The 27884-nt window shown below is 45.2% G+C and overlaps 1 protein-coding gene across 1 annotated transcript in view; it reads left to right on the top strand.

The window, feature by feature from the left end:
• Positions 1–27884, top strand: part of CHMP1B (charged multivesicular body protein 1B) — a 165297-nt gene that overhangs the window by 56999 nt on the left and 80414 nt on the right. Inside the window, exons 3-5 of the mRNA XM_086918753.1 lie at positions 11550–11696; positions 27352–27420; positions 27513–27620. Coding sequence (XP_086774879.1) covers positions 11550–11696; positions 27352–27420; positions 27513–27620 — 324 coding nt within the window. The remainder of the gene's footprint in view (positions 1–11549; positions 11697–27351; positions 27421–27512; positions 27621–27884) is intronic.

The raw sequence follows: 27884 nt of genomic DNA, 5'->3' as shown, positions 1-27884 counted from the left end.
TATTGTACCCTACGGACGAGCTCAGCAGACAGCAATTACTACCACACACACACCCCCAGAGCCAGCCACACACACACACACACCCAGAGGCAGTCAGCAGGGCCCGGTGCAGCTCTTCCTGGCTATCACCTCCTTTCCCTGCTGGTCTTTCCTCCCCACTGACCTTCTCCTGGTTGGTCACAGCAGCACATATTCTCCAGTGCCAAACGTGGAAAGCTACTGGCAAAGAAGGACCAGACGCTGACAATAATCTCTTCCAGTTGAGAAGCGAGGACTTCTCAAAGTCCAGGTGAAGCACCAGTTACTGGTGCAAAGACACTGATAACTATCCTACTTTGGGTGTGCAAAAGTTAAAAAATCAACTACCAATTCTGAGACACAGACCCTCATCGCCAGGCAACAGCCAGTAGTATAAGAAAATGAAGTGATTTTACCACAGTCTCCAGTAAACTTTTACAGCAGTGAAAAGGAGGAGCTCATCACACACTCTGATTTAGATCTAAGACAGGAGTCACACCTTAAACGAACTTGAGTACTGTTAAGCGGATGAAAGCAAAAACAAAGCAGATCAGAGAAAAAAGTCACTTAGGACAGGACTGATTTTCCAAGCTTTGAAAGGAACTTCTATTCAAACAGCAAACGTTTTTTAATGTCCTTGCATCTGCACACTGGTATGATTATTGTGAGTGATCGCCCACTTTACTGGACCACAAAAAGTCCACATGGCCTTCACGAAGCATGAAATACCTCATTATTTTCTGGCAGTTACCAAGAATCGCATGCAAGCACAGAGAACATAGTACATACACTTAATACCCATGTCCCTACTCGTAATTTCTAATATTGTGGTGGTAAAATGTTAAATAGGCACAAAAACACAAGAGAACCAGTGAAAATGTTGCTTGGCACTGCTATTGACTCTGTGGTCTAAGTGCCCCCTCCCACCACCCTAATCTTCAGATTTCTCTGTAACGCCAGCTGGGGTACCATAGCACCGTCCATACAGCCCAAAGAGGTTGAAAATACCCACCTACACAGTTTCCAATATCGTTTCCCGTCACGTTTCTGGTATTTTAATTGACATCTGGAACGTGCTATTTGTTGTGAGAACATGTTGCCTGTAACCTGCTGTATCTGAATAAAGCACTAGGCCACGTCGATAACAGCCGTGGCTTTAGTGAGGTTTATTAACCCCTTAAGTGCTGCCTCGGTGCATTGGCCGACGGCAGCACTACCTCCCCAGTGCTGCGCACGACCATTGGACGTCCATTCAGCACTAGTTCTAATGGACAGCGCAGCACTGGGGAGGAATGTTTAATAGCATCTATGAGGTTAAGGCGCTACGTAAGAGTAAGGGCTTGTTGAAATACGCACTCCCGCTGCTCTGAATAGAATAGAGGCCCGTGGCAGCACTGTGTCCTAAGAGTAAATCCCAGCCCCCCCCAGCAGGGGTCGCCACGACCCTGTGGGCTGGAGAGAGGTGGGGCACGAGACCTCAGCAAGCAGTGGAGGGGTGCGAGCACCGAGAGGTCGGCGAACAACATCATGAAGGGGAGGACAAAGGCCTGGCAGAAGCCGGAGGGATCGAGGTGGTCATATTAAACGACTTAGGCGAATAGACCCCACAGGACCCGGAAAACGGCACAGACCCACCCTAGACTGGGAAAGGGTTTTCTGCGGAATTTGGTAAACACCTAAAAACGAGATTTAGGGAAAACTTTGAGAAATTAATTCACACATTTTTTTTTCCATTAGAGCTAAAGACGTTTTAAGTGGGAGAAAGAAAAAATAACGTAATTTGAAGGCAAAATATTGAAGTCTAGCCCCCTAAAACGGGAGTCTCACGTGACAGAGATTACATATGGGCCAGTTGTGTAAAGCAGAATGAGTTACCCACATGAGAAGACCCCATGGCTTTACTCAAAGAGAAAAATACATGGGCAAGACTTCTTGTTCAACCAAGCACCTACGGGCACACGGACTTCGGGAGGGGGGCGGGAACGGACAGCGGGAGGGGGGGCGGGACCGGGGACACGAACAGCGGGAGGGGGGGGGGCAGTATCGGGCACACGGACAGCGAGAGGGGGGCGGTAACGGAGAGCGGGACATCGCGCAACCCACCCCTGCAAATGACACGTTAAAAATGGCCAGCACAAACATTTTAAAAAAAAATAAACACACGCCCACAGCCGCATGACGTGCGAAAAGGGGCAGGATGAGAAAAAGATCGCCGGAACGCCCACGAATCGCCTCGGAATTTCTGATTTCTGGTACCTGCCAAACTGAGACTCTGCTCTTTTTGCCACAGGGTGCTTCTCTTGCTGCAAACGGAACCCACGACTCACGGCCCCCGCTCCGCGGGCGCCGTTCGAGTGCTTGAGATCAGCGGACTCTGACAGCCTGCAAGGTAATCGACGAGGGAAGCTACAGAGTGCTAGGGACTGCGAGGTCCAGCGGGCGCTGCGGAAATCAATTCGCCTCAGCTGGCCCTCTTCCCTCCTTCTCCCGCCGGATTTAAAAGCGGAGGTGCATCGTAATCAGCCTGTACCTGCCAAACTGAGACTCTGCTCTTTTTGCCACAGGGTGCTTCTCTTGCTGCAAACGGAACCCACGACTCACGGCCCCCGCTCCGCGGGCGCCGTTCGAGTGCTTGAGATCAGCGGACTCTGACAGCCTGCAAGGTAATCGACGAGGGAAGCTACAGAGTGCTAGGGACTGCGAGGACCAGCGGGCGCTGCGGAAATCAATTCGCCTCAGCTGGCCCTCTTCCCTCCTTCTCCCGCCGGATTTAAAAGCGGAGGTGCATCGTAATCAGCCTGTACCTGCCAAACTGAGACTCTGCTCTTTTTGCCACAGGGTGCTTCTCTTGCTGCAAACGGAACCCACGACTCACGGCCCCCGCTCCGCGGGCGCCGTTCGAGTGCTTGAGATCAGCGGACTCTGACAGCCTGCAAGGTAATCGACGAGGGAAGCTACAGAGTGCTAGGGACTGCGAGGTCCAGCGGGCGCTGCGGAAATCAATTCGCCTCAGCTGGCCCTCTTCCCTCCTTCTCCCGCCGGATTTAAAAGCGGAGGTGCATCGTAATCAGCCTGTACCTGCCAAACTGAGACTCTGCTCTTTTTGCCACAGGGTGCTTCTCTTGCTGCAAACGGAACCCACGACTCACGGCCCCCGCTCCGCGGGCGCCGTTCGAGTGCTTGAGATCAGCGGACTCTGACAGCCTGCAAGGTAATCGACGAGGGAAGCTACAGAGTGCTAGGGACTGCGAGGACCAGCGGGCGCTGCGGAAATCAATTCGCCTCAGCTGGCCCTCTTCCCGCCTACGTGTAGTATAATAAGGCACTGATAGACGCGCCAGCGGGACGCGCCCGGAGCGAAGCCCGGGCAAAGGGCGGGCCCTCTGTGGCCGAGGTAGGCCGGGCTGGGCTATGGTATTTTGACTTTTGCAAACGTTTATCAACGTCATTAGACTGCATCATATGAAGACATATTAGTACATAATTTTTAATAGAAATATAGGTTTGAATGAGGTGTATGGTTAGTCTTTCTCCCATTCACACTTTATATTTTTGTGGTGTTTATATTCTTCTTTTTCATTTTTCTGATTATTTGAGTCCGGGGATTTCTGTGTAGGCCCTTTTTTATTTGAAAGTACTATGGAATCTAAGACATTACGATCCGGGAAGATTGTTATGGAGTCCCATGGTATGGTTCATGGGTCAAGCCTCTCGAGGAAAAAACAAAATGTTAATGTTAGCTTGAAAGGTCAGACGCAATTGACACAAATCTGGGAGAAAAGCTTGAATGGATCGCTTGAAGCCTCCAGAAAAGCTGATAAAGCTCCATTACAGCCATTAAATCCCTGTTCCAACAAGGTGGAAAATAGTGAGGTGGAGTCTAAAGAGGAATTGAAAAGGTCATTAAGTCAGACTAGTGGGGCAGTTTCTCCAATTGATTCTGAACTCCCGATCCCTGGTGACGCTCTGCCAATAATACAAAATTTGCTACAGGATGATCACACGGGGAAGGATATATTGGAAGAAGCTAAGGGTGATGTCTCCATAGCTACTAGTATTGATTTTGAACTGTGCGGAAGATATGTGGATAAGAACTGTCTTCCTGCTACAGTAGTTAACAAAACACCTTGTGGAGAAACTCCTTCTGGTCTGCTATTATATAGCAGTACCCCATCCATTAAATCTACAGACAATTTGTCACCGTTAAGTAAAGAATATTCGCCTCATTTCAATTTATCAGGAGTTTGTCCTCTTTCTTCTACAAGTTACCCGAAAAATGACAAACCGATTTCTGATTCACTTATAGCCCTTGAGCATATTCTTTCTTCGATATTATTGTTAATGGGAAAATTTGCTGTAAATTCTGACTGTATTTTATCTTCTGTTACGGAAATTTTACAGGCACTATTAGCACAAAATGTAAAAAAGGTTGAAAATGTACCTAAGAACCCTGACTCCCCACCTAATCTCCCGCCTGTTGTACTTAAAGAGGTGGTTCATCCTTCTGAAGGGAGTGGAATTGCTCATTTGGGACTGCCTATAGAAGTGGTGATTCATAAATCCCCTAATAGAGGCGCCTCAAATGCTCTCCCGTTGAGTATGGAATCATCTCTAGTAGAGCAGGAAGAGGAAGTCGATGAAGTAGTTCAAAAGGGGGGTCAAGATCTCTTTCCCATTTTTGTGCATGAAAAGAAGGACTCAGAAACTCTCCTAGGATCTCCTCACGTTATCAAAAAGACAGCTAGGGGAAAAAAGGGGAAGCCTATACGCCGTTACAAAAAGAAAAGACCTAGACAAATTATCTTTCCTAAACATGTAATAACTGAAAAGCCAGCCACTATAGGAAAAGGGTATAGCCCATCTCCTGATACATCCGATAATAGAGATGTGGATGAGATCTTGAACGTTACTAATGTTACCCCACTTACTTTTTCTACGAATAGGGGGGATTCAGAACCTGTGATGGAGGCTGCGGTTGAGGTAACCTCGAATGGGGTGGTAGCGGGCATCACAAGTGAAATCCCTGTTCCCCTTCCTACAAATGGGGCCGGCCAGCACTCTCCAATTATAACAAGAGTATTCAATCCATTAGCTCCTATTTTTTTGCCTCAGACGGATGTAGCAAGGAATGTAATACAACTGTCGCCAAAAGAAAACAAATCTTATGTGGATACGTTGACTTTGGATTTTCTCCCTTTACTTGACTCGGATTTAAGAATGAACAGATCTTGGCTACTTAGCTGTTTCAAAGAAATAGAAAGTCTAAAATTGGTCTTAACGAATGATATTGATCTAGTTTTACCTACAAGATCTATAAATGGCCAACGTATAAGGGTAAAGTTCTACTCTAAAATAATTACTAACCTGGTGCTGCAACATGCAGAAGCTTTCCAACGTAGAGGAATAGACGTGGTACCTTTTCTTAATAAAAATTCATCTCTTTCTTTCTCTGAAAGAAATATAAAATGGGCCTCTGGACAGGGAGATTTTCCTGTCGGCAATAATGACCTGAAGATCTGGCTCTCCAGAGGCAAACGAATGGTTTCGCAGGTCTTTCCCCTGGTTGGGTGTACTGATAAGCCTCTAGCTGATGATGTCTCGATGTGGAATTGGTTACCGGGAGTTCTCTCAAATACCGCCTCGAGAAACCCCCGACCTTCTGCATATCTTTAACCAGAGTTTAAAAATAATTTCTTGGAACGCTGCTGGTCTGTCTAACTGTCCGGAGAAACTTGATTATCTTATTTCGTTGAATGCAGATGTGTATTGTATTCAAGAAACTTGGTGTGATACACTTCCCTATGGAGGGAATGATTACTTCATCTTTGAAGTCGCCGCAACTCCTTCTAGAAGGGGCCACGCTAAAGGCGGAATCGCCTGTTTGCTATCCAATACACTTCAATGGCAATTTTCCCATTACAAAGATGAGAGTAATTTATTCCAATCCATAACTATTTCTAACCTGGATAGTAATGTACAACGATCTTCGCTTATAATTTTAAATGCCTACATTCCCCCCGAAGACATTTTTACCCCAGTTTTAAAGCGCATGTTCACTTACATAAAACAGTTATTAGAGGGGGATGATCCGCCATATCTACTATTGGTGGGGGATCTAAACTGTAAAGTCTCCAATACTTCCCTTGACATATTTAGGAACAAGGTCAAAGAAGAAGTATTTAATATTCCCCAAGCTCTCTTCCCTAATAAAATAAAAACGAATAAAAGGGGTAAGACTCTTCTTGGGGAGCTCAGTGCTGTGGATGGAATTATCATAAATGGCAGAATGCCTTCCGATTCCCCCGCAAACTATACACATGCCTCTATTAGTGGTGAATCTATTTTAGACTATGCTATAACTGATTTTGCTACGTTCTCTTCTTTTAAAGACCTGGTAATCTCTCACACTCCGCTGAGTGACCATAAAATTATAAAATTATCTATTTCACTAATTCCTCCTGAATCTGACCGCTGGTCCTTAAAGAATAAAGGCTTCTCTATAAATTGCCAATCTGGGAGATGCTATTGGGGTACCAGTTATTATAAAGATGTGCAAAACATTCTTATTCAATCTCTATCTGAACTCGACTCTTGGCAAGGTAGGGAATTTAGGTCCCTTGAAACGCTTATTAATAAAATTACTGAAATGGCCAGGAACCGAGGAAGGTTTAGAAAGAAATCTTTCTTTCCTAGTAATCTCTTAAAGATAAATAAAGAGATTAATAAATTGGTTAGGTTGCAGTACCTTAATAGATCAGGAGAGATTCGGAGACAGTTAGCTTTGGTAAAGAGAAGGAGGGTGAGATTGAGAGCCAAGATCAAAAGAGACAAAGAGGATATGATTTGGATCAATCTTAGAGAAGCTTCAAGGAGTAAAAACTCGAGAGCTTTCTGGTCCATTATTAGGCAAGGATGTGGTGTTGTAAAAACATCTACGCCGATTGCCATCTCTGAAGAAGTTTGGACTCAATTCGTGCTCACGCTATATGCTGCCAATGAGACAGAAGATGAGGCTGTGGTACCGGACAGTAATATTGTTAATTCAATGGAATTACTCACTGAGGATACCATAGCTTCCGCAATTAAAAGCATGCGCTCGTCTGGGGCCATGGGTCCGGACGAAGTTCCCATGTCTATAATTAAGCAAGATATAACTACTTGGAGCAGGATCCTTCTTCCAGTGTTCGAGGCATGCTTTAAAAATCGATCAGTACCCGAGTCCTGGAGGGGAAGCATCTTGATTCCAATCTTTAAAAAAGGTGATCGCGAAAATCCCTCTAATTATCGCCTAATTGCGTTATTAGATGCGATAGGAAAAATTTTTGCCAAACTCTTACTAATATTAATAACAGACTGGGCATTCTCAAATAATATCATTCCTAGGGAGCAGACAGGGTTTCGAAAAGACCACGGAACTTTAGATAACCTAACTATGTTACATGTAATCACAGATAAATATGTGCGGGTACGTGGAGGGGGCATATACGCAGCATTTATAGATTTTTCCGCAGCATTTGATAGAGTTGATCGGCCGACGCTGTGGAGAAAACTGATGCTGTTGGGCATGCCGAGAGATTTATTAGACTTAGTTAAATCCTTACATTGTAATACCTGGTGTAGAGTGTTACAGGGCGGAGAAAGGGGACTTACTCAAGCAATTCCCTCCCGAAATGGTTTAAAACAGGGATGTATATTGGCTCCCACTCTGTTTTCCCTGTATATGGCCGATTTACCTACTATAGTTGCTAAATGTGAAGGTCTCCCCCCAATTATAGGAGGGACTGCCATATCAATTTTAATGTATGCAGATGACATATTAGTTCTGGATCTGACCCCTAAAGGTCTTGCTAATCGTCTTCATACATTGAACACCTTCGCGGATAAACACTACATGAAAATTAATAGCTCTAAAAGCAAGATCATGTGCATCTTCGGTAAGAAGAAATGCAGATCTAGGAGCTTTAATTGGTCATTAAGCGGAGAAAAACTCGAGGTAGTCAACTCTTATCCGTTTTTGGGTAAAATAATATCTTCCAATCTTAGTGAAAAGCCTCACACTGACAATATTACGAGAAAAGCTATGGCTCATGGAATGGGTCTACGATCCTTTTATAATGCAACAGGGAAGAGGCATTTCTCGTCCTGCTTAGAGGTATTTCGTGCAAAGATCCCTTCCACCCTCCTCTATGGAATGGAATTGGTGGACTTAAAACAATGGGATTTCATGCAAAAAACGGAGGGAAAGATATTGAGGAAAATCTCCTCCCTTAATTCAGCGTGTTCTACATCGCTTTGCAGACTGGAATTTGGCCTGCGGAGCTGTTGGACACAAGGTTTAGCAGCTTTGGTAAGGTGGGTAGCATCCCTGGCGAGAGCTAAACCAGGAACCCTACGCGAATTAGTAAAAATGGAGCTTTTAGGTAATTTCAATGAGTTCTCGCAGCTTGTAAAAAACTTCAGAAAAGCTGTTTTCCTATTAGAACTCGATGAAAGTACGCTATTTTCTCTTTCTCCATATGAACTAAAGTTAAAACTAAAAAGTAGGACTTGGGAAGTGTGCTATAGGATGGATATAAGGGATCAACAGAAGCATAAAGAAAGGGAAGACCTGGTCCTAACTTATATACCCAAACAAGCTCAGCAATATACAAGGTGGAACATCCCACATGGTGTTCGGAGGGTATGGCTCCTCTTACGGCACAATTTGCTTCCACTTAACACATTGCTTGCTAAATGGTATGATACGTCTCCTTCATGTACGCTATGTAATTATGCTGCTCAAGACCTCAACCATGTATTGTTTGTTTGCCCGACACTAAGTCCATTGCGCAAAAAATGGATAAAACCGATTTGTCTTGAGTTGGGAATTCTGAATATAACAATGTTCCGTAATGCTCTGTATTCCCCCCCTAATGAAATGTTTTGTTTCAGACTTTTTAATTATTTTAAAGAATTTATGGATATATATTAATGCGAGTGCGAGATCCTGATGTGTGTATTATTCGGTTTATCCTCATAGTTTTTCTTTTCTTGTAGTTATAAGTAATTATTTTCTATTCTGTGATGTCTATATGTATGTTATTTTATGTGGCCCTCAATGAGAGCCAAATCATTCAATAAACTTGATCCCTGGCTGGAGCTGGATGCGGAACAGACACTGACGAGTGCAGACCAGCTTGCTTTTGATGCACTTTTGTCATGAGTCTCTTTGGATGTCCAGTCTTCTTCTCCAATCCTGCCTCCCTTGAAACCTCTAGACTGCCAACCAACCCAAAATGGCACCTAGAAAGTGGCTTTCTCATAATGGCCATTAAAAGGAAAAATCTCAGTGCAACTAGGTGGGACAAGAATCCATATAAAAGGTAAAGTCCAACAGATAACATCTTAGAAAGACTTAAGTAAACTCCAAAATTCAAGTTACATTAAGTGCAAATAATATGTTTTTTACATTGAGCCCCAGAGTTCCACTTCTAGTGTCTCCAGTTGACAGCACTGTATTGCCACAAATTCTGGGGGGTGTAGATGGGCGGCGGGTTGGGGAGGTTTCTAACTTCCTGGTTCAGTATCTTATTTCAATGCCTCAACATGAGGAAGTAAGCCATTTGGATTGTGAGGCAGACACAACATACTCTGGAATCTTGTGTAGGAAATGTTTCCTGCTTATGATCTGTCATATAAGATAAGTTCAAGGACAGCAGTGGAACACCAAACGATCTTTTGTTAATGAATAAATCACTCAAGTATCCCTAGAAAGGGTCCATTAAAAAAGAAAATCCTAGTCTTGTGTAGCATTAGAGAAGATACAAATTGAAATTTGCATAGCTTTTCATGAAAGTGAAAACAGGACAAAATTATACATGGGTATATTTTGTAGCCCTAACACCTGGTTTGGGACAAGAAGGGCAAGGAGATTGTCTCTGTTCGAGAAGAAACACAGCCCTGTCACCATTTCAGTGAAAGTGTTGCACTTGCATTTTTGCGCCTTTTAAAATGTTTAGGTTCTCCCAGAGTACTCTTTAAGTCCAGCTGGCTTGTCAAATCTAGCTGTTAGCTCTACTGTATACCCAGATGACTTGTCAAATCTGGCTGGTTGCCAAGAGCCCTTGCTTCACAGGCTATAGAGCACATACGTCCAGACCACTGTTTGCCCTTTACAGACTCTCCAATTATTTTAATTAAAGGAAGTCTGGGCAATCACCAACCATTTATTACTCTTTGAGTGATATAACCTGCAGAACAGGATTAGCCTCACCACTGTGGTAGTTCATAAAAATCTTTTTCATTTTGCATAACCCTAGCTAGACCTCTATTTAGTATTTCTTCCACAAATAAAAAACTTTGGACCTTTGTACATCAGACCGGCATTGCCACCTATTTGCCGGTATTCCGGCTTTGTGCTAATGCTCAAACTCTCTAAGCTAGTAAACGGACTAGTTTTGGAGTACACAATACAGCATTAGTGGAGCCCACTTCAAATTAAGTTATTATAACCTAATGTGAAATTACATACACCTTTCTTTATCACTTAGTTTAAAAAATTTTAGTCTCATATTAAAATCTCACCTTCAATATAATATATCCTTACTTCTCATATTTGTTGTGAGTTAGACCAATATAATCCTGTAGTTGATAGAGCTCATTTGCTGTTCTTGTAGTGGAGCAGTTTTGAATTTGAAGCATTTATGCATGCTACAATATGACGTAGACGCATGCAGCACTCCACTGCCTGCAATGGAGTGCTCCAAATTCCAATGTTCTAATCATTTTAAGGTTCGAGCCGATGAAGGTATTCCCGTCTATTGTTGAAGAAGGTTTTCAGTTTACATCGCTGCACACGTTCAGAGGTAGGCGATGCAATGTATCAATACTCCCCTGGTAGGTGTGTGAAAGCTGTTACAATTGCTTTGAAAGAGTGACAGCCATTTGTTTATGTACATTTATATGTTATGCCATTTGTAATATTGGAAAATGATTGTGAACATAACGTCAATTGCTGAAACTTAACATATTTTCTGAAAATATAATTGTTTTATTTTGCTCCTCAAAACATTTATGTCAAAAAAGAATGGGGGAAAGTGTTTGAAGAGAGAAAGTGTTTGCTTGCTTTGAATGGAATGTGTAAAGTTAAAACATTTCATCTCTCCATTACGCTGTGGTATGTGTTTTAATGTTGTCTTTAGCTCGTTAACATTGCTCGACTGATGCAGGCGAAAGTACATTGGCTTATGATTAGTTTTTGTAAGATTAGAGACAATGCAAGTGTAGTGTAGAGAAATATATGAATTTATATTCCTTTGTGCATTTGGAAATATATTGCCTTACCTGACTTTAAATCCCTGCTCTGTCCTGCTCTAATGGCCTGCTCTTCTACTGTCTTTTCTTGTCATAACAATATCTTCTTTAAAATGTTCCAGTGAGTTAAGTGTTTTTTGCTATTCATGTTAATTCCAAGCATTTATGTTTAGCACCAACTTGCTGCACAGCACATGGTATAAACTGTTTGTCTTATATGTATCTTTAACGTATTTCAGGCAATTCAGAAGGGCAATACAGAAGTGGCAAGAATACACGCTGAAAATGCCATCAGACAAAAGAATCAAGCCATCAACTTCTTGCGCATGAGTGCTCGAGTGGATGCTGTTGCTGCTAGGGTGCAAACCGCTGTAACAATGGGCAAGGTACATGACATTTGTTTCTGACGCGCAGTGAGATTAGTGGTCAAGAGATTGCGTAATTTAAAAAAAAAACATAAACCTATACAAATATAACAGGAGTGTACAATATCAGATGACCAGAAATGTATTTAGTGTGCAAATTGTCTTATAAAAGAAACCACCTAAAAGTCATACGATTAAGGTAACTGAGATTACAGGTCTTGGATACTGAATTGTAGGTCAAACTAAATTGTGCATATTAATGTGTGTATTGTAAGATTCATTTCATATTAGGGTTCATAGGTTGCTTAGATGCCGTTGAACTGTGCATTTTTAGATCTTTGATCTGCACTCTTGAAATGCGCTGTCTCATTAGCGATACAAAAGAGTAACAAAGAGCTAGTTTTCACTTTAGTGATTCCATTACTTAATTTCGTAAGCAGTGAATGTCCTGTAGCATGAAATCAGTAGGTGTGGTCTAGTATTTTTGATCTGTAACTGTTGGTGCATATGCTGTATCTGAATTGATGTATTTCATAGTGTCTTGGTTAATGCTTTACTTCTTCACGTAGTTTGCTGGGTTTTACCCTTATGCTTAGATTGTAGCATCAGTTTACGTCTGGAATCTGATGGCTTTCAGTGACCCACAATAGAACAAGGATTGGCAATGCTACTAGGTCTTGTATATACCTAAAGGTGCTTTTTTTCAATTACTGGTAAGTTCAGAAACTTATTACCTTATCGTGCATACACTGTCACACATTTGTGCATTCAAGCATCCGTTCATCCACCCACTGATCATTCATACACTTATCCACTCCTCCATGATAAAACACACCCTCAAACTCAACAAGCGTATGCCAGATAAATTAAAAGAATAACAGTAGCAAATAGAAAAATGCTACAGAATATACACACTGCGAATGTGCTTGCAGTGAAGGATAAGTCAAAACTTAAACATAGCAGTGAGTGGCTATCTTGGAGCCATATTGTGCACAGTGACTAATTTGACTAATTGCTGAACCTATCCAAGAAGACTGCCATGTTTTAAATGTGGCTGTCATATTTGAATGGTAAAACAATGATACACTATGGACAATGGCCTTCAGGATGGGTGCTGAGTTTGGAAGCAGTAGCCAGGTGGAATGCGGTGCACTGCAGAAATTAGCAATCAATGAGTCACCCCATAGCAATATCTACGGAGCTGATGACTGCTTATAAATACATGCATTTAAAAAAAGAGTGGGCAAGAAAAACAGTGTGACTTATAAAAAGAGAAAAAGCACAAAAATAGTGAATGACGTCCCGGCACTGAAGCACAATCTGTTTCGAGTGGATGTGGACATGTGGTCAGGCAAAATGCTATCACCCAGAAGACAATAGAGCCAGTGACTGAAGTGGACTGGCCCATTGCTATATGTTCTAGTAAGCAGACACAGAAGGGGAAACGTCACGCAACAAGGCCAGAGATAAAAAACTTTGTATGTATATATGTGTCCTTGTCTTTTTATGCTTTTTTTATTTGTATTTCTTTTTTTAAGTACAAGAGCCTGGTATGCAACTAAAGCTGCCAGGCTTTATCTAAAAAGTACTGTAATGCACACACTGCTAAATGTTATGTATAAAATTGCATAAAGTTAAAGTTGGCGGGGGCGTGGCCAAGATGGCGGCGAGATAGAATGGTGTTTCTCTGCTCCCACCCTTCGTCGCCCAAGTATAGCACCTTCCGGAGCCCAGGCCTGGCCCCGAGGGCAGAATCCGCCCTGGGCTTATGCTAGTGGCCCGAGGTTCGAGGCTACCGTGTGAAAAGAGCGCGGACCGCGACTGGGGAAAGACTGCAATGCGGGCCGCGACGGAGGAGAGTGTGGAAACTAACGAGCACAGCCGGATCCATCGAAGGGGGTGAGGTCTGAGACCCAGCGCCACCCTGCGCCAGCAGCACCAGCGAGCCCGACAAAGGCACCACAGTGGGGATCGGGGAGGCAGCACCGGCCTTGTGCAGACCGCCGGAGGCGCGGATTGCGCTGAAATCACTCCCGGCCCAACCACGCCTGGTGTAGCAGTGAAGCCAGGCCTGGCCAGGAGCTGTGTACAGACTGGAGGCCATAAGCACCGCAGGCCTCACTTTCCAAGAGGCGAAGAGGCGACAACCCCCACATCAAGAGGTACAGCGCGAAGATACGCTGATCCGGAGACAGGCTACTAGGCTGCAGCATTGCGCCTAGACGGAGGCCACTGCATTGTGGATCGGACCCTGGCTCCCCCTTAGGCAATGTCTGGCAGTCAAGAGCGAGTGGCACAGCCATGAGCATTGAGAGAGGCTATAAGAGGCCGTGAGCGCGGCCGCCATTAGAGTCTGTTACTGAGAGTGGAGCCCAGCGACCTGCGGAGACGGCCCGGCTAGGCCCATGTAGTTCCCCGCTGAACTCCTAGCTTTGGCCTAGCATCCCGGCCGAATCTTCACGACCCCTCCGCTGCCGACTGCACCCACTATCGGGGGCCTAGCCTCAACGCTAAGCACAGAGGTATAAAGGCACAAGAGAACGCTGACTCAAAGGGAACTTCGATGAGGTGAGCCCCAGCCTGCGTTTGGGGAGTCCACTTTCCGGGTCCGAATAGGGGCAGCACTCTTACACCCAGGGTGGTGGTATGACCAGGCCAAGCATTAAAGAAGAAGAGAGGGCCTGCTCGGTAGGCCGACTCGGTATCTCCCATCTGGAAAGTGACTGGCAAAGCTGGGTGGACTTTAACCTGCACCTCAACGAGCGCGCAGTAGAGGTGGCCCAGTGGTCGCTATTGAACTCAGCAAGCCCAGTGCTCGCCCAAACACTGCCCAACGTGAACTGAGGTCGCCATAGACCATTCTGGTGACCGAGCTTTCCCGGGGGGACTCGAAGTTGTGACTCCAGACATCCAGAGAAGTGTGATCAACTTGCTGTACCCCAGAACCCCTTAGCAGCCACACTTTGAGACGGTCCGACCTCCAACCTTCACTGGAACACTTAGCCTTGGGATCCGTGGCGATTCCCGCCTCTGTTGAGAACACATCAATCTACCCGCAGCAAAACTATGACCTCTACATGGGGGAAGAGAGATAAGACAGTGAAGGAGCTATTTGCACGGCCCCAGGGTGGTACTGCGATGGCTTACCCTCGCAGAGTGTGCCCGCCCAAATGCAGGTGGACGGCGCCCAAGAGGAACCAGTGACACAAGCCTTCCTCGAGTCCCTCTTCGCGAGGTCCTGCAAACAGTTAAGCGCCACCTCGCATCAGAAATTAAAGACATCAGAAAAGATGTGGACGAAATAGGGGAGCGTGTCGCTAAAGTGGAAGACCGGGGTGACAATATGGACACTAAAATGACGGCCTTACAGCAAGAAGTCATCCGCATCCATGAACAACAGGTGGACCTGCAAGATCTAGAAAAACGCCCCCGCAGACATAACATCCGGATTAGAGGGGGGAGAACCTATTTGGAAGCCAGGGACATCTTCGTCCACATGAGATACCTCTTTAATCATATTCTTGGCAGCCCCCTGGCATGGACATTAAAATAGACAGAGCACACAGAGTGGGCCCACCCCGCTCTGATTAAGCCCCATCTGCGGATATACTGGTCTGTATACAGGACTTTCGCACGAAAGAAGAGATTCTCCGTTAGGCCAGATCCATGCACCCGGTCACTTTCAATGATCAAACCCCAACCCTGAACCAGGATCTTGGCGCGCTCACTCTACAGAAATGTAAAACTTTTCGACCCATCACTATGCATCTACGTCAGCGCGACATCTCATACTGCTGGGTCCACCCATTTCGCCTGCTACAAGAGACACACCTGCTCTCACGTGACTGTCATCGACTTAAATCCTGTATGTTCCCCACACAATTTTTTTTCATCCGGTCCTTCTAAGACAGCTGGGGTTGCAAATTTAGTCTCCAGGGCCTTCCAGGTGAAGGTAGCGCAGAAGGTGGCGGAGATCAGGGGAAGGCTACTGACTTATAAGTTCACAATTGGGGGCACACTCTGGTTATTGGGTCTCTGTACGCGCCAAATGAGGGCCAGGAAAGGTTTCTCCATGAGGCTCTCACGAAGGCCACTGCAACAGTCGAGCGCAAGATACTTCTGAGAGGTGTACTCAACTTAGTATTTAATAACTTCCTGAACAGGTCGGCACAGCGTTTTGGTCTGATAGGCGTGTTCTCCGCAGCAGGATTGTCCTGACTGAAGGAACTATGCCTAGTGGACCTCTGGGGGTGTTGCCACCGCACCTTAGAGAATATTCCTATTACTCTAATGCTCATAAAACTTACGCCAGACTCGACTATCTGATAGGCTCTGAGGCTCTGCGTGATCACTGTTCGATCACACTCCTGTAGTGGCCACATTAACCCTTCCACCCACTCAACGACCCATGCGCCAGTGGCATTTTCAAGACACCCTTTGGCAAAACCCAGCCGTGGTCGAGCAAGTACAGCACGCTTTTGATGACTATCTTTCACACAATGAAAATCCTGACACACTCATGTCAACACAATGGGAAGTACTCAAAGCCGTAGTTACGGGCGAGCTAATGGCCATCTCGACGGCAGATAATGCGAAGCGCAGACAAAAGAGAAACAACCTCACGAAGAAAACAAGGGAATTAGAACAAATCCACCAGCTGACAGGGGCACCTAGAATCTGGCGACAATTGACTGCAGCCTGGGCACAATTAGCAGCCTTCGACAAGGACAGAGCGGAATATGTAGCGCTACCTCTGCTCCACTTGTTCTACATTGGGGAGGGATAGAGTTGGGCGTTTGCTAGTGCACAAACAATGCGATGCCTGACAGTCGCAGGGGGTACAAGAGATACGAGATCTGATCTGGAGACTAGTCACAGACCTTCCGGGATTTATGCAACCAACTATATGCGGAGCAAAGGTTGGAGGACGCAGATCGAGATGCTTTCCTAACAGAGGCACACCTCCCCACCCTAACCCTGGAACACTCAGAGCAATTAGAGGGGGACATACGAGTAGAAGAAGTCATAGTGGCCATCTCAAGACTTAAATTAGCCAAATCCCCTGGACTGGACGGCTACACTGCAGCCTTTTACAAACAATTCTGTCCTACGCTGGCACCACTCTTAACCAGGCTCTTTAAAACCTTTTCATCCCCAGTGGCGATCCCCAAGTCTATGCTTGAGGCTGCAATAGTGGTTATTCACAAGCCCGGCAAAGATAAAACTAGCTGCGGTGCATTTCGCCCCATTTCTCTCCTGAACATAGACCTAAAATTGTACACCGGGATCTTGGAGCGTAGATTAGCTATCCATATGCCAAGAACTAATCTATCCCGACCAAGTGGGATTTAGCCCTCACAGGCAGACTAGCGACAATACTAAGAGGGTCTTACATCTTATTGAGAAGGCTCGTGGATCCGGGAGATTTTATGCTCCACCCCATCGACGCAGAAAAGGCCTTTGATAGGGTCCACTGGCCTTACTTGGAGCAGGCGATGTTCCGAGTCGGCTTGGGTGAGAAAGTGAGGACACAAATCTCAAACTGTTACCACTCCCTATGGCGTCAGTTAGATTTAATGGACATACCTCAACACCATTCCCCATAGGCAGAGGTACAAGGCAGGGGTGCCCCCAGTCACCCTTGCTCTTTGCACTGTATATGGAGCATATGGCCCAGAGAGTCAAGGAGCACCCACAAATCACAGGAATTCGATTTGGAGGGTATGTACACACCATAAGCTTATACGCGAATGATATGCTAGTCATCCTATTGGACCCAGCTGTAGCTCTGGGGGCTAGACTCCTTTGCGAGGGCCTCAGGGTTCAAAGTCCATATTGAGAAGTCAGTTGCTCTCATCCTCTCCTTGTCACCACACATGCAGATATACCTCCAGAACCAGCACCCAATACAGTGGACTGGGAACACAACCCCATACTTGGGAATTCAATTGGCGCCTACTTAACAATAATAATAATAATAATAAATAAAGCCATTTCTAAAGCGCCTGGCTGCATTCAAGATAGTGTGTACCCGCGCTGGATTGTTGCTAAAACTCAAGAGGCAGAGGGTTTAGAGAGAACGAAGTCGAGGTCAGAGAAAAAAGGAAAATATATGGCTGGGAACAGGTGGGTTTTAAGTTTAGCACGGAATCTGGTTTCTGAGGGTTCCATTCGTAGGGCAAGCGGTAATTCAGTCCAGTGCCTGGGGGCCAGGTTCTTGAAAGAACAACCTTCCATCCTGGCTCTGCGAGTGCGAGGGAGTTTAAACAGCATCGCTCCGGACGACCTCAAATTCCCGGTGGGGCGGTGAATAGTGAGGAGCTTTTGCAAGTAGCTTGGGCCTTTGCCCTGGGCGATGCAATCCATAAAGCATAGAGCTTTGAATTTGATGCGTTCCTTGACCGGTAGCCAGTGAAGCTTCGCTAGAGCATTCTTTCCAGATGCTCTGCAAGACAGGTTGAGTACCAGGCGGGCAGCAGCGTTTTGTACGCACTGCAGTTGGTGCAGGCCTTTTTTACTTAAACCGAGGAGCAGGACATTGCCGTAGTCAAGGTGGGGTGTGACTAAGGCATGGACAAGTGTCTTTCTGGCGTTGATGGGGAGCAGGTCAAGGACTTTGCGGAGGGTTTTTAGTGTGCTAAAACACCTACCCGTAACTTTGCTAACCTGAGACCTGAAGGAGAGGTCCGAGTCGAGCATCACTCCGAGGTTTCTGACAGAGTCGAAGGGGTGGGAAAATTGCCCAGTTCCGCGGGCCACCACATGTGTGACCAGGCATTAAGGGATTTACCAACAACTAGAAGTTCAGTTTTTTCGCCATTCAGGCGCAGACAGTTGTTGTTTATCCATGTTGCCACTGATGACAGGCATTTGGAGAAGTTGATGGCATCTTCCGTGTGGTCTAGCGTAAGCTTGATCATCAGTTTGGTATCGTCGGCATAGGTGACAATATCCACCCCGAAAGCTTCAACTATATGAGCCAGTGGTTCCATATAGAGGTTGAACAAGGTGGAGCTCAAGCTGGAGCCCTGTGGAAACCCATGGCTCAGCTTCCTGGGGGAAGATTTAAAAGGGGGGCAGTGCATCTGGAAACTCCTGTTGTCTAGGAAAGATTTTATCCAGGCAAGGGCGGATCCCTCCACTCCCATGTTGGAGAGGCGAGACAGCAGCGTTGAGTGCAGCACGGTGTCAAAAGCTGCACTCAGGTCTAATAAAACCAACGCTGCTGTCTGTCCTTCATCCACCATCTGTCTGAGGCACTCAGTGGAATAGAGGACGGCTGACTCCATCTCTGAACCCCGATTGAGTGGGGTAGAGGAGGGATTCCTCCTCCAGATATTTCATGAGTTGCCCGTTGACCACTTTTTCCACTATTTTCAAGCAGAAGGGAAGAGGGGAGATGGGACTAAGATTTTGGAGTTGGGAGATGTGGGCATTGGGTTTTTTTTTCAAAGGGATGACCTGGGCTGTTTTCCATGCATCAAGCACGTGGCATTCTTGGAAAAAGAGAGCGACGATGTGAGTAATCTGATCGATCATGCTCTCCAAAACTCCCTTACAGCGATTGGGGGGACACACGTCACAGGGTGAGCAAGACTGTATGCTGTTGGCAATATTCAACAGTTCCTGTCTCTCCGGTACTTTAAAACATGTCAGACAGGGTTTAACGGTGGCGTTGTCTCTAATTTCCACATGTTTGCTAGAGGGATCAGTGTCGTCTGTGAAAGTGGCATAGATTTTATCGACCTTGCCAACAAAATGATCAGCTATGGAGTTACATAGCTCGCTGGAATAGGTGTCTTGTGCTTCGAGTCTGGTCGGGACCGTTAGCTCTTTGTAGATGGTGAAGAGTTCTCTAGTGGGGTTATTGGCGGATTCTATTCTACCCTTAAAGTGGGCGCCTTTCACTGCTCTTACAAGTTTATGATATTTATTTAGTTCTGTTCTATAAAGTGACTTGTATTCTTGGTTGTAGCTTTTCCTCCATTGTCTTTCCAAGTTTTTGCATTTAGCTTTGGCTATTTTGAGTTCTTCAGAGAACCAGGGGGCAGTTTTGGTCTGTCTTGCGGGCGGTTTGTGTGTCCAAGGTGCTACCGTATCTAACGCATTGGACACCCATCTTTCGTAACTATTCCACGCCTCCTGTAAGGTATTGCTAGGGGGCGGGGGGTTTTCAAGTAGGGCAAGTTTAAATGTGTCCTAGTTGATTTTTTTCCAGTCTCTTCGTTTCTGGGGTGGGGGGTTGTTAGATCTGGATTCTACAGGAATACCTTCTATTTCAAATGGGATGATAAAGTGATCAGACCAGGTCGTTCTGATCGGGGAGGAGACCGTAACACCCTCCCAATTGGCGAAGATGGGGTCCAGAAGGTGGCCTGATTGGTGCGTGGGGGATTTGGATTGTAGGTTAAGCTCTAGGGTTTTCAGTGCTTCTGCCACAGCTTGCGCCTCCCCACATTCAGTATTATCGAAGTGGAGGTTAAGGTCACCTAGAATGAGAATTTTTTTGTATCGAAGTGCCTGCTGGGTAACCAGTTCTATGAGTTGGTCGCCGAACTGTGCTGCCCCTCCGGGCGGGCGGTATATAAGTAGTCCGTTAATGTTTTTATTGGGTCCTGCTTTTATTGTGAAAAAAACGCTCTCGCTATTAGGTAGCGTAGCCTTCAGTAAGGTACAGTCTAAGGCTGTTTTATAGATAAGAGCTAACCCTCCACCTCTCTGTCTCGGTCTGTCTAATCTAAGTACACAAAAACATCAGGAGAGGGAAGTAGAGTATAGAAGTAGGGTTCTTACTCCACGGGCACAGTTATATAAACCAAAGGAATCCTACTCGCAGTGAAAGGGGAAAGTGTCAACCACAGGGGTGTGGGGGCACTCAGTGTTGTGTAAAATACCCCTCACACACCAACAGGCCCCTTTGTGTCATGCTTCATCATAGGGGTCTTCGCACCCCTCTAACGGGATGCGGCGTGCTACGACCTACGACTACGCGGGAGCACTGATAGTATTGACTATGTGTGGTGCATGTGGTGTACGTGGTTGGGGTTTTAATGTGAGTGGTGGGATATAGTGAAGGTTTAAAAAGTACCTGGCTCGTGGGTGTATAGTAAAAAACTTTATTCACAACCCCGGACTGGTACTGTTAAAAGGTGCAGTGTGAGGTAGTTCTCTGTTGTGACTATGGACCGTACCTCAGGTGTGCGTCTACATGTTTCGGAGCATATTCTCCTTCTTCAGGTCGGGGGCACAACTTCCCCACCTTACTCACGTATCTCTATTACTTTTGTGTAGGACTATTGTGCAGGACTATTTACAGTGTTTTAATGAAAGATTATAGGCTATAATGTGCCTACAGCGGTTATTGGCTCAGGACACATGCAATTGCATGACTCATTGTTAAAAGCTGTCTTGCTTCATGAGCACTCAAGAACGTCTGGGGTTGATTGCTATTTTTGCAATAGACTCGGGACAAGTTTTCCTCCGTGCTACCCCACACGCTGCTCCGCTGGTCTAAGTAGGCAGTAACCTGGAGGTGTGGCTTCAAGGGTTTCAGGCGACGAAGCTTCGTCTAGCCACGTTTCGGTAAGAAACAGAGCATCGGGACAGCTCTCCGTCAGTAGATCATGTATCTCTATTTTATGTTTCTTCATAGATCTGCAGTTTAGTAGCAACATTTTTAACTTAGCTGTTGTCCGCTTTTCCTTCTTCGAGAGTTGAAAGGTGTATTTACAGGTTTCACAGACGAGATGTAAAGAGTCCACTTGTAAGGTGTGGCAACATCTCTCTTTAAGTTTTGGGCATAAAGATAGTAGTACTTGTTTAGTATAGTGTGGCTCCTGTCTGTGAGTTCCCGTCATGTCCGAGGGAGCAGGTGAACCAGGGGGTCCGGCCCCGGACCCCGTTCGGTCACGGACGGGCGCAGACGGGCTTGCGCGTCTGGAAGATGCACATTTTTTATACGAGGAGGGAGATGCCAATGGGGGGCGTGGCCTCTCGAAAGGGGCGTGGCCTGTGCTCGCTGGGAATGGCGCCAGTGGTGTTTGTTGTTTGTCCCGCAGCAGCGCTAAAATCCGCTGCGCTGGTATGTCAGGAGCGTGGTGGAGCCCTGAACAGAGTGCAGGGTGGAGGACAGGTACGATTTTAAAATACAAAGTAAACCGTGACACTCACATTTTAAAATTGCTCGTGTGGTCGTGCTCCCGGCTTCCGCCTCACGAGAATTAGCTGTTTAAGTGGCGCTTGCAGTCAGCGTCCTTAAATAGTGACGGCGGGGCGTGGCCTCTTGAAAGGGGCGTGGCCTGTGTGCTCGCTGGGAATGGCGGCAGTGGTGTTTGTTGTTTGTCCCGCAGCAGCGCTAAAATCCGCTGCGCGGGTATGTCAGGAGCGTGGTGGAGCCCTGAACAGAGTGCAGGGTGGAGGACAGGTACGATTTAAAATACAAAGTAAACAAACCACGGCGGCGGTCATCTACGCCAAATTGCTCACTCAAATCCGCTCGGACCTGCAGCGGTGAAACAATTATCCTGTTTCATGGCTAAGGAGGATAGTGGCCATTAAAATGGCCATTTTACCAAAGATCTTATACCTGTTTCAGACACTTCCTCTACGACCCCCAGTAGGATGGTTAAACAGAGCACAGTCTGAGCTCTCCCTCTTTATATGGCAGGGTTGTAAACCACAAATGCACCTTCCCACCTAACCAGGGAGGACTGGGGATCCCTGATATCCACCTCTATTACAAAGCCGCTCATTTACGACACCTAGTAGAATGGAACCGCACTGAGTCGGAGAAACACAGGCTATTCCAGGACCGAGCGGTGGCGGGCACATTAGTCCGGAAGATCCCCTTCCTTAAGAAACCGCATAGACCTCCTAATCAATATGCCTCCCACATTACACGAACCACACTAACAACGTGGGATCAGACCAACACAAGACATGAGCTGACTACAGTTCCCTCTCCTCTGACCCCACTTTTCGATAACCCGGAATTTAGCCCAGGGTTGGGGGAGACTTCCTTCACACACTGGCACGCTACGGAATGCCGCGCCTTGGGACACCTATTTGATAAATGGGGAGCGATCTCTTTCCCACAGATTAGATCAGACTATGGAATTCCTGAGTCAGAAAGGCTGCACTATCTGCAACTTAGACACTGAGCACTACACCCCTGTAGTAGGCCACAAGCACAGAGATACCTTACCCTTATGAACATTGGCTTATCACAAGAACGTCAGATAAGAATCTAATCTCGGACCTCATATAAGGTGCTGCTCACTCGATATTCGCACACATATAACGCAAACCACACACGCTGGGAGAAGGATCTATGACGAGAACTTAGTAGTAAGGAGTGGGAGGGTGTATATTATAGGGCGCGGCACACAGCCAGTAACATGGGACTAACCGAAACACTAACCATAATAGTCACTTAATAGTACTACACCCCAGGGCGCATTCACCGAGTCGACCCTACGCAAAGCCCGGACTGCTGGAGGGGATGCGGGAAAACCGGAACATTGGTCCACCTTTTGCGAGAATGTGAGCATGTACAACAGTATTGGTCTCCGATTCTAGATAAAGTCGACAAACACCTTGATACTGAGCTGCCAAGATTCCCAGCATACACCCTTCTGGGAGTACCAAATCCCCTAACATATCCCCTCAAGTCCAAAAGAGGATGCCAGACAGTGATAGCCTTGGGAACGGCCACTCAGAACATTTTGATCCACTGGAAAACTTCTAGAATTCCCCCGAAAACGTGCTGACTCCAGCGCTTGTGGCATGTATTGGGGATGGAGAAGGTAACCCTTACACTGGCCTGGAAAGGCTCGACCTTTGGAGACCTATGGCAACCATTCTTAACCATACTTGCTCAGGCGTTCCAAGACCTCACATGCCAAAGGTATTTACGTCTCTTACTCCTTACCTCATCCAACACTACTACTCAGCAGACCACGAATTAACAGTGAAACGCTTTCGGGCCAAACATGACTCTTAACTGGTAGTGAACAGAGGAGGGTAGGGCAATAGAGGGAGGGGTGGAGAGACCCCATTTCTGTTATTTTACATTACTTGTTTGAACCTTTTGATAAGTCAACTGCCTGGGCTCTGCGTAGCCCACGATTGGATACCGCCTAAAAAGCAAACTGATCTGCCAGTTGTTAAATCAATAAAAAAGGATTTAAACCTAAAGTTATAGTTGGCAAAACAATATACAGCCCCTTCTAATAGGCTTAACACGGTTTTTTAAATGCAAGGCCTGCCCCATAGGGGTGGCAAATAACAGAACCTTTGCCTGCTAAAGTAATCTGTCAGATTCCATGCAGCAACATTCCAGTCTACAGGTTTTAACATACATGAAATCTCTAAGACACTATATTACAAATTACTTATTTTCAGGATTAAACACATGTAATATCAATCTGGCCTTAAGGACCTATTGTTTCTAGCAAATCATTTTTAAAAAATAAGTCTGGCCCCCTGCCTTTTTTGTAATCTTTCATTATAAACTGGTAAGACTATGGCATTGAAAATGACGTTTCCTGGTGAACCAGTCAGGTCTACAACCTTTGCCTTAGCAAGGTAGCAAAGCTGCTTTCCTAAATCAGTTAGGCCTGCACATATTAAATGGTAGACTCACATAAGACTCACCTGTGGCCTACAAGCACATATCCCGTTTTAGGATGGCTACTCTCGATTACATCTGGGCGTCTCTGGCTCTTTTCCAATGCATACGTAAATTTGAAATCACCCCGACCATGGCCAGTTGCCACACAATCCTCACATGTGAAGCACAGGTCCTAACACTTAACCATCCTAAAGTAAGACTCATTTGCAACCAAGAAGACATTGAGCCCATTAATAAAATAAAGTGGTTCGTGGGAAATCACGACGTGCAAGGAGCAATTGTGGACTGATTTCTAAACAAGACACTGAGTAAGCTATTAAGGCATCAATTCAAACCTCTGGGGATCCTTGTCTGTCTACTTAAGCAAGCACCTTGTAAATGTGGGATGGCATGTGAGAGACGTGGACTCTGGGCACATTAAATCTGTAGCAAATGGCAATAGCCAAATAGCGGCCCTATAACAAAGTTTAAATACATTTTTGAAAGCTTAGCCAGGACAGGGGGAGGGATGAATAAATGGCTGCGAGCCAGGGTTGCCACTATATGACTAGAATATAGGAACCCCCTCCACGTGCAAAGGAAGGAAGAGGAGACCCAAAGATGGGCTGAATAGCATGAGATTATAAAACCCAAGGATCAGAGAAAATTCTGGCTATGGATAAATAAATTCTCCAACGCCAGGCACCCGCTGCCAACATTATCCCCATAGAATGGTAATCCCACATTTAAGACCTATATGTAGACCACCTGGCCGTCTGAGGTTAAGGGTCCTAAAGAGGGATCAAAAAGGGCAACAGCATCACTTAATACAGCTCCTTCAGGCATGTCATCAATAAGCCTGGGTCAAGTGGTGACAGCCATCAAGTCAATGCCTACAGGGGGTGCCCAAGACCAAGCGGCATCCCAGCTGCAGTATATAAATGGACCCACCGCGATGGGCCTCAGTACGGGCGCCCCTATTGCAGGAATTTCTACTGTGGGCAGCCAATCCAAAATCATGGAGGGGCTCCTCCTGATCATTTACTGGAAACTTTCGTCTCCTCAACACAGAAGTGCTTTGCCAGCATTTTACACCGGAAGCACCAAGTCTGGGTGGAGGAAAATAAGTTGATTCACTTGACTCAAACTGGCTTTCAAAAGGGCTTTCATATCGAAAATAATCTTATCTGCATCTCCCACTTGAGTGAAGTTACCGTAGCTTCAAAGGGCAAGACCCTTTATGCAGGGTTTATTGATTCCCAAACGGCATTTGACAGTGTCTCAAGCTTAAAACTCTGTCTAAAGCTGAATACCTGGGGCATCCCCGAAAATTAACTGTAAGCCATTATTGCCCTATATTCTGACACCAGGGTGAAAATAAGAGTTTGCGCCAGACGAACCACCACAGATAAAATCTGGGCAAATAAAGGCTTTAAGCAAGGTTGCATATTGCCGCCTCTATTATTCAACCTGTACTTAGCTGACCTGCCAGATGATCTGGCTATGATGAGAACGGTGAGACCACTTCCACCAAAGATGGCCGACCTCAAAGTTCAATCGTTCCAGTATACAGACTAAACTGACCTCCTTGACCTAATGCTGATTGTCCTCCAAAGAGTTTTTAATGCACTTTCCAGCTACTGTAGGACCAATAACCTGGAAATAAACATAACCAAAATGAAGATTATAATTGCTGCAAGTTGCAAAAATCACTAATGAATCCAGATCTATAACCCCCCCCCCACCCCACACTTAAAGGTATTGGTGAGCATATTCCTCTCTACCATCGCCTTTGGGGCTATGACATTCAGAGATAAAAATGGCTAATTGGTTGGACAGAGCGCTGTCCTTCTGTTACTAAAGATATTTTCGCGCGCTTAATGCTCATTTTTTTTGTGTATTGGTTTTTCACGTAGTTTGAACTTTGATTGTAATTAGTGTAACTAACCGCACATTAAAGATCATATTTATCGATCTTTCTCACTGGCTTCTCAAAATACCCAACTCAAGCCTACGTTATTGAGCACAATCTTTGCCACAAGGCAATAGTCATAAAAAAGCAAATGAGTACAAAATTACAGCTGGCAAAACAATATACACGTTATCCTAAGAGGACCTAAGAAAGAGAGATAACCATTAACATATCTTCAATACTACGGTAATCTGAGATTCTGGGTAACACCAGCAGACTTTACACAGTGTAATAACAATCCATCTGTAAAAGACTGTTGGCTTTCACATGTTTCTTCTTGAAAGAAATAAGTCCTACGTATTGCCTTTGTTTTAACATTTCATTATAAACGGATCAGACATGTGGCCTCTGACCTAACGTTTTCCAATACACCAGTTAAGCCAATAGCCTTTATAATTGGGTTGTCACCATAACAAACTCGTGCCTGTTGCATTACCTGCACAATTTGGTCTCGGCTCCATTTCGCAAGTCATGGTTTGCTTTTTTCTTCTTTCTCGCTGCTAGGAATCTTGGTAAGACTTCAGCGCTTAAGAAAAACCTTCTCCCAAGGTAGAGCTGGTGAGCTGTGTCTGTCGCTTGCGATTCTTTTTTACTAACTTCTGAACTCGGAGATTGTTCATATTGAATAGTAAATCTGTACATTCCAAATATTTGATATTTTATGACCCCTTTAGAATTGGTCCTTCTCTTATCCGCCCTCTCTCGGTATCAGATACAAGGTGAAGAATTTCTCAAAATAAAACGAAGACTAACTGCACAGTTTAGATGTTTATTTCCTAAATTACCAGTCCAGGAATTCCACTTAGATCTCATTGTTTCAAACATTCTACTCCCCAAACATCCATTATATTTAAAGAAATGACGAAATATAGGCATTATTGCAAAAGATTTGTGGCTCCAATTGTGCCATTTTCTCCCTTGTATTCTTGTGAATGGTTACAGAATTAAACACAAGTTTAAGATTTCCACTGTTAATCTGAGTGTGAATACTTCGATGAAGATTACAAAATTGAAGATTCACTACAACATTTTAAATAAGGTGTTCATTTAAATAGTTGATTTAATTATCTTTCTGGTTTGATTCCACCCTGCAGGTGACAAAATCGATGGCAGGCGTAGTAAAGTCCATGGATGCTACATTGAAAAGCATGAACCTAGAGAAGGTTTGTCAGAGTTTGCCTACTTTGAGGTTTTCTGTGCAATGTCATTGGGTTCGTTTAATTTGATTAATCTAAATGCATTTATTTTTATTTAGATTTCTGCCTTAATGGACAAATTTGAGCACCAGTTTGAAACACTTGATGTTCAAACACAGCAAATGGAAGACACGATGAGCAGCACTACTACATTAACAACACCACAAGTAAGTGGCCTTTAATTCAAACTCTTCTCAATTTATCAACATAGAGTCTCATGTTGACATTGTTTTTCTGCGAGTCTGTTTAGTATGTGACCTTATTCTCATTTTATTAAATTATTCTTATTTTCGCTCCGTTGTTTTTTAGCGTGCTCTCAGCCGTGTTTCTTATTAAGGTGCTAGTGAAGAAGGGACACTCTTTAGATGCATTTATAATCCTAGGAGCACTTTTTACTCTGTCATGCTTGTTTCTTTCTTGGTCAACTGGGA

This window comes from Lissotriton vulgaris, chromosome 4_1, assembly GCF_964263255.1.
Source record: "Lissotriton vulgaris chromosome 4_1, aLisVul1.2, whole genome shotgun sequence".
NCBI classification, from domain to species: Eukaryota; Metazoa; Chordata; class Amphibia; order Caudata; family Salamandridae; genus Lissotriton; species Lissotriton vulgaris.
Note: the sequence above shows the minus strand (reverse complement) of the source record. Positions and strands in the feature narration are given on the sequence as shown.